This window comes from Crinia signifera, chromosome 9, assembly GCF_055691185.1.
Source record: "Crinia signifera chromosome 9, ASM5569118v1, whole genome shotgun sequence".
Lineage (NCBI taxonomy): Eukaryota > Metazoa > Chordata > Amphibia > Anura > Myobatrachidae > Crinia > Crinia signifera.
The window spans coordinates 94,928,493-94,936,738 of NC_139225.1; the positions used below are offsets into that span (position 1 = coordinate 94,928,493).

The following is an 8,246-nucleotide window of genomic DNA, read 5'->3' on the forward strand; positions in this document are numbered from 1 at the left end:
GGGGGAGGGAGGGGGGGGGGTGGTGGTACCTGTGTAAAAAAAATTGCTGCCCCGGCGTCCCTGCAGTGCTGGGGCGGTCAGGGGTGTCCGTGCCGTAGGGGTACCTGCGGCGCCGTCATGTGTATAAAGCTGGCTGCGTCCGGCGGGGTCCCTGTAGTGAATAGCAAATAACTAGCGCTTCCCGCGCCGCCGCGTGCATAGCGCTAGTTATTTGCTATTAACTACAGGGACCCCGCCGGCCGCAGCCAGCTTTATACACATGACAGCGCCGCAGGTACCCCTACGGCACGGACACCCCTGACCGCCCCAGCACTGCAGGGACGCCGGGGCAGCAATTTTTTTACACAGTTCGCTGGGGGTGAGGGGCGAACTGCCGCCCTCCAGGTGCCGGCGCCCTAGGCAAATACCTAGAGCTGCCTAGTGGTGGCGTTGGCCCTGCTGCATTGTAATGCCATCTCCACCAAGAAAGCTGACCAACCGGTGGCCAGGCACTGTCTTGATGCTGGACACACAGTAGCGGACATCAAATTTGTGCTGATCGACCATATACCCTTGTTGCCAAGAGGGGGCGACCGTGAGGGCCTCCTTCTGAGGCTCAAGGCGAAGTGGATATACAAACTTAACACTGTCAAACCATATGGCTTGAACGATCGCCTGCCTTAACTGGAACTTGTTTCTTTAACCTCCAGGGCCGACTTGAGCTCATGTTGACTTACCCACATGTCGACTTTGGTGACATTTAGATCCCCTAACAGGAACTTTTTCCTTTAACCCCCAGTGCCGACTTGAGCGCATGTCAACTTATCCAAATGTCGACTTTGGTGACATTTAGTCCCCTTACTGCTCACTACTGGAAGTGTCCACCTGTATGCCTGTTGTCTGTGGTGCGACCCGGCCCCTTCCTTTCATAGCCCTCCTCTGTAGCATCGACACTGGCTCAGGCGCACACCATTGTACTTTTTAGCTTTTTTGCATTATGCCATTATCATGTATGCATGCATTGGTTTAGTCCCGACTTGTGGGGACGTCAGGTGTGCGCGCTCCTGCCTCAGTGACAGGGGGTGTGCGCGCCGCACCCAGCTGCCGGTCTGTCTCACATGGAATCAGTAAGTAATGCTTCTTATGTTCTCTATATATATCTGTGGTCCCGCCGCCGTGCGGGCATATATGTGAGTTACATGTTGTCTTGATAACGATACCACAGTGTATCGAAACGTTGACCCATACCATGTAACTTTGTTCATTTGATATTGAATATAAAAACTTCTTCTAAAGTCCCCTGGAGTGACACGTCTATCTTTCACCGTACTATATATATACAGTATCACACACACCTACCATTTTCTGGGAGTGTCAGAAAAATGTAGGCATTCCCAGGCATTTTAAGGTATGGCGTGTTACGTCATTGCGGGCCTCAGTTTGGCTGTCTCTGTCGCAGAGTTGTGGAAGAGTCAGACTTTCTCACATTTGCACAGACTAGAAAGTTCATTTGATGTAAGCGAATTGTGTATGGATTTGCAGTGAATAGCAAATATCAATATTTTCACAATTCACTCGCAGTCTGGGGAAAGTGAAGAGGGTTTGGTGGTGGCTTTGACAGCTGTCACCGGGGAGGGAGAGAGTACAGCCTCCCTGAATGGTCTGGGGATGGGGAAATAATCGGAATGGTTTGGACCATACATGGAGGCTGTAATCCCTCCAAGCCTCCCCTGTTACTGGCACCCCCAGACAGGGAAAGTTTGCTGCAAAATGCCAGTCTGGTCCAGGGTCTGGACCAATTTCATTTTTTTACCTAATCCCTTATTTCATACCTACATTTGTGTCATGCATACACTTATTTGGTTAACTGAAACCCATTTTCCACTGACACGAAAATTCCTAGTTATTGCATGTCAACATTGGGTTTTTGTAAATGGAAACGGCTCAGGTGTAAAAGGGTGACCTAGGTCGATCTGTTTACACAGCATAGAAAGAGATGATCTCATCACAGTGCAGTGACGTGGACGTCCTGGGAATAAGTCGGGTTTGGCCACCTGCCTAAGGAATGTCAACAGGGTCGCATCCAGGTTGGATAATATTAACAAAATAAGCATAGAATACTATATATATTGTATTGTTCAAATAAATACCCAGATACCCTACTGTTGACAACCTGTTATTCTGGTTCTATAAGGGAAACAAAGCTGCACGCCTTTATTTAGGTGAGAATTGTTTCAAAGTCATTCACAAAAGTGCAGTACAAAATACAGATATGTCTGTAAAACAACGGTCACTGAAAAGTAGTAATTGCTATTAATAACTTAACTATGATCAATACATAAACATCTAACCCACGACTGTATATATGAGCTTCAGTACCTTGCAGTCGCGTTCTGTGTGAGTTCCAGATGTCTCCTCGCTGGTGATCGCCTGAGGATTGTTATGCCTGATTTGCCCTATGAAGCCAGACATAATATTCCATAGCATAGCGACAGTGCTCACTGCCCCAGCCCAGAGCCGGCTGACTGGACCTTGGAACCGTCCGAGAGAGAACATAACTGAGCAGCTACAACTTAAGCAGCAACTCGTCTAGAGCTCAGAATAGTTTCTGTTTTGAAATATGTGCAGTGTCATTACCAGCAGAGGGCGCCAGGGAGCGCAGAGAGCCCATTGCAGAGAGTTGGGACAAGCTTGTTTATGTTAACATAGCTCCCAAGTCCCAACATGACCCATGCCAGGAGGTACACAATACTCTGTTCTGGACTTTACTCAGCCTCTTATTACTGTATGATTAGCATCACCTGTGTTACACAGGTTAATGGATAAGAAAGGTGTTTAATCACAGGTGATAGCAATCATACATTAAGGGGAAGTCCATAAATAGAGCATTCTGTCCCTACTTGAGAGGTTCATGTTGGGAGGTATGTGTTATGGTGAGTACACACGGTGAGATTACCTTGCTATTCGACTTAATCAAGTGCTATACAATCTTTGCTATCTCTGTACTTTTTACATACAATCCATACAATCTGCACTATATAGTCATTGCTGCCCTGTCTATCTGGGTTTCGATTTGTGCTGTCACGGGAGCGCGCATCGGGATCACAAGGTAAACTGTGCGATCTGCTTACGATTTTGACTATATAGTCAAAATCTCATGCTGGATTGTACCGTGTTATCCTGTGTCTGGAATCCCAAACGCTTAAGTCTTTTTTGACCGATGTACTTTGTTAAAACAGCTGAAAATGGCAAAAAGAGATAAAGACTAATGAAAGAAATGCATTCAAGAAAATCTGGATAGTTTTTTTTATTTTTCGTTTGTAATTACCTTGTTTGTTTCCTTCTTTTAGCTTTTCAGTCCAAGCTTCCCTTTGCTTACCTTCATTCAGTGCTACTTTCCTTCTCCCACAGCGCCATCTGCTGCCCGCCTACATTTCATATGTCCAAAACTGGCACAGGTTGAGTATCCCTTATCCAAATATCCGTTTATCCATTATAGTCTCCAAAATGTACTTCTTTTAATTTTTTTTTTTTTTTTGCTAAAAAACTACTGGGGGTATCTGTAACTGGCACTACTGGAGACATGATATGTAACGGCACTAAATATGTGCAAGGACATGATTGCTTGGCATTCAAGGTCAGTGCATAATTTTTAATATTTATTTATAAACTGTTTCTTATATAGCGCATATATTCCGCAACGCTTTACAGAGAATATCTGAACATTCACATCAGTCCCTGCCCCAGTGGAGCTTATAATCTATATTCCCTACCACATGTACATGCACACACAGACATTCTAGGGTTAATTTTGTTAGGAGCCAATTAGCCTACCAGTATATTTTTGGATTGTGGGGGAAACCAGAGTACCCAGAGGAAACCCACACAAGTACGGGGAGAATATACAAACTCCTCACAGTTAGGGCCATGGTGGAAATCGAACCCAGCGCTGTGAGGTAGTAATGCTAACCATTACACCATCCGTACTGCATAAGATAGTACACAAACTTCGAATTTTAAAACCTTATTTCATGCACAAATAAAATATATGTATGTGTATTTCATGTGTTTGATGTGCTTATACAACATAAAGGCAAACTTCCTCAAGATACCTCATTCAAATATAAGAATATTCCAAAATCGGTACTTGTGAGTTATCCGGGCTGCCGATTTTTTGAATGTATGCCTTAAGTTAAGGCATACAATCAGATGCGATGCGATGCGATATCGCATCGCATGCGATCATCGGATGCGATGACCCGATTGTTCCATAGGAATCAATGTTAAAATTGACTGAGTCCATTTTAACATGGAATTCAATGGGAAAAAGGGGTCCTTTTCATACCCCTACTATCCAAGTGGGCATGGAGTTGGATATAAACCTGTGGCGAGCGTAGCGAGCCACCGAGCCCGAAGCGTGGCGAGCGGACGGTATTCTGTGTCCCCTCGCGGGGCTCGCTACGCTCGCCACGCTTCGGGCTCGGTGGCTCGCTACGCTCGCCACAGGTTTATATCCAACTCCATGCCCACTTGGATAGTAGGGGTATGAAAAGGACCCCTTTTTCCCATTGAATTCCATGTTAAAATGGACTCAGTCCATTTTAACATTGATTCCTATGGAAAAATCGGGTCATCGCATCGCATCGCATCCGATGGTCGCATGCGATGCGATGCGATGTGCCCGATCCGACCCGATTTAGAAATCGGCAGCCCGGATAACTCACAAGTACCGAATAATCCATTATCCAAAATTCTTCTTGTCCCAAGCATGAGAGACACTTATCAACCTGTATCTGAAAGACTATGGAATATTTGTGGCTAATTCCCCTAAAAAAAAAACAAGTTTGGGGTTTTAGCCGCAAATACTAACTACCTCTCGAATACTAACAAATACGAACTACCTCTACCATTATAAGATGGAGGGACCGCAGCAGGAATCTCTGATTCCTGCTGCCCCGCTTGCAGCAGCATGCTGCATGCCCCATAGATTTCTATGGAGGATGCAATGCTACCCAATGGACCTTGGGCCTTATTCAGATCTGAGATCAGTACAAATTTGTTTGGAAAATGGGCAAAACCATGTGCACTGCAGGTGGGGCAGATGTAACCTGTGCAAAGAGAGTTACATTTGGGTGGGGTGTGCTGAAACTGAAATCTAAATTGCAGTGTAAAAATAATGCAGCCAGGATTTACCCTGCACAGAAACAAAATAACTCACACAAATCTAACTCTCTCTGCACATGTTACATCTGCCCCACCTGCAGTGCACATGGTTTTGCCCATTTTCCAAACAAATTTGTACTGAGCTCAGATCTGAATAAGGCCCCTTATTCAGGTTGGGATACGGTCACTAGGTCTACAAGCATTGGGTTGACAATCATTAGGTCAACACGGGTTAGGTTGACAGGGTCATTAGGTCGACACAAGCGTTAGGTTGACATGGGGTTTTTGACATTTGAGCCGACATGTACCGACAGCCGGTATTCCATGCCCTACCATCCACTAGGGTGTGGTGGGATAATAAAATAGTGTGCCCGAAGCATTGCGAGCGCAGCAAGTCATGCGAGGGGACACTGTGCTACAAAAAACAATAGGTTCGACAGATGGATAGCTGCGCCCGGGGCTGCTGCTGTGTGTAATTTCTGTGGGTCACCACACTCCCACAAACAAAGTACAATACACAAAAAATGAAAAACACTTCAGCGCTGTCCCTAAATTGATTCTGGAATGAACTTGCTTGATGATTTCCTGGTTTGACTGATGTCTTTCGACACTGTGTAGACAGGATGAGGCCTCTTACTGACCTCTGTGGGGGTCCCTATATGCACATAAAGGTATCTTTTATGTGTTCCCCAGGATTGTCTCACTTCACTCCTCCTCTGACCTCGCACTCTTTTTCATAGACCCAATATAGATGTTACTGACCTTATATAAAGGCCCTATTTTCATATAAAGGTATCTTTAATGCAGGTTTTACGATCCTCTGGTAACTTCCTTGTCACTTTAGACTCCCAACATTCACATCAACACGTCTCAAAGACCAACACTCACCTCTATGTGAGGCCCTATAGGCACATAACGGTTTCTTTAGTCTTTTCAAGGTAAGGATATTCTCCACAACCAGCGTACTCCATAAAAAATTTATTCCATGTGGTACAAGGTAAAAACAGACGATAAAAAATATGTTAAAAAAACAAACACAAAAATGGTGAGACCTTAAAGTTCAAACTCTCCCTGTATCCGGAACAGGTTGAGCTGAATTTGCCAGATGTAGAATAGCACAAAAAAGTCTCACCATCAGCTGTGTCCCCTCCTTCTCCTTGATGTGAATGTTGGGAGTCTAAAGTGACAAGGAAGTTACCAGAGGATCGTAAAACCTGCATTAAAGATACCTTTATATGAAAATAGGGCCTTTATATAAGGTCAGTAACATCTATATTGGGTCTATGAAAAAGAGTGCGAGGTCAGAGGAGGAGTGAAGTGAGACAATCCTGGGGAACACATAAAAGATACCTTTATGTGCATATAGGGACCCCCACAGAGGTCAGTAAGAGGCCTCATCCTGTCTACACAGTGTCGAAAGACATCAGCCAAACCAGGAAATCATCAAGCAAGTTCATTCCAGAATCAATTTAGGGACAGCGCTGAAGTGTTTCATTTTTTGTGTATTGGACACTGTGCTACGTTTCAGTGTCTATGTGGACTGTGTCTAAATTCATGACCAAAATTTTTGAAAAACCTAATGCTTGTGTTGACCTAATGACCCTGTTGACCTAACCCAAGTCAACCTTCAGTCATGTTGACCTTCCTGCAATGGTGTCGACCTAATGATTGTCGACCAACTTGCTAGATACCTAATGATCCAAACCCTTCAGGTTGATACGCAAGGCTGCGAGTTCACAGCCTTATGAGTCCACCAGACGCCACCCTGCAAATGCGGATACGCATGCCCCACCTCGCACGCCGCATCCGTACACTGAAAATGGATGTTTAACATTAAAATCCATTCACAGGCTGTGGGGTAACACCCACATCATTCGATGGTCGCCGACATTTAAGGGTTATAAAGTAATTTTCTATAACTAGGCGTTATCAATTCTTCAAATATTATTCTTCAAGTCCGTCCCCAGTGTTATTCTTCAAGTCCGTCCCCATTGTTATTCTCCAAGTCCGTCCCCATTGTTATTCTCCAAGTCCGTCCCCAGTGTTATTCTCCAAGTCCGTCCCCAGTGTTATTCTCCAAGTCCGTCCCCAGTGTTATTCTCCAAGTCCGTCCCCAGTGTTATTCTCCAAGTCCGTCCCCAGTGTTATTCTCCAAGTCCGTCCCCAGTGTTATTCTCCAAGTCCGTCCCCAGTGTTATTCTCCAAGTCCGTCCCCAGTGTTATTCTCCAAGTCCGTCCCCAGTGTTATTCTCCAAGTCCGTCCCCAGTGTTATTCTCCAAGTCCGTCCCCAGTGTTATTCTCCAAGTCCGTCCCCAGTGTTATTCTCCAAGTCCGTCCCCATTGTTATTCTCCAAGTCCGTCCCCAGTGTTATTCTCCAAGTCCGTCCCCAGTGTTATTCTCCAAGTCCGTCCCCAGTGTTATTCTCCAAGTCCGTCCCCAGTGTTATTCTCCAAGTCCGTCCCCAGTGTTATTCTCCAAGTCCGTCCCCATTGTTATTCTCCAAGTCCGTCCCCAGTGTTATTCTCCAAGTCCGTCCCCAGTGTTATTCTCCAAGTCCGTCCCCAGTGTTATTCTCCAAGTCCGTTCCCAGTGTTATTCTCCAAGTCTGGTAATCCTGGTGAATTCTTCAAGTAGAACTCTCATTTCAAGTATTTACCTTGTGTCAAATATTCCCCTCTCAAGTATTCATTTGTATATTCTCCCCTTACTTGCGTGGGTTTCCTCCGGGTACTCCGGTTTCCTTCAACAATCCAAAAATATACTGGTAGGCTAATTGGCTCCCCCCTCCCGCGATTCGCAGCACCCCCAAGCGATTCGCGGCAGCCCCAGGATTAAATGGCACATGCAAAACACTGACATGGCTATGGTCGACAATGAAAAAGTAGACATGAGTTTTTGAAGATTTATTTTTCATTTTTTTGAATGTTTTCATATTCATTCTCATGTGTCGACATGGACACCAATGAAGTGCCACACTTATGTCAACATTTATATGAATTTAGACACAGTCCACATAGACACTGAAACGTAGCACAGTGTCCCCTCGCATGACTTGCTGCGCTCGCCATGCTTCGGGCACACTATTTTATTATCCCACCACAC

At 45.2% G+C, this 8,246-nt stretch overlaps 1 protein-coding gene across 2 annotated transcripts in view; it reads right to left on the reverse strand.

Annotated features, from left to right (window-relative positions):
* Positions 1-2,581, reverse strand: part of LOC146035777 (uncharacterized) — a 53,939-nt gene extending 51,358 nt beyond the window's left edge. For both annotated transcript variants that reach the window (XM_083159410.1, XM_083159409.1), the window contains exon 1: positions 2,359-2,581. In XM_083159410.1, coding sequence (XP_083015536.1) covers positions 2,359-2,535 — 177 coding nt within the window. In that variant the 5' untranslated portion in view covers positions 2,536-2,581. The remainder of the gene's footprint in view (positions 1-2,358) is intronic.
* Positions 2,582-8,246: the final 5,665 nt, after the last annotated feature.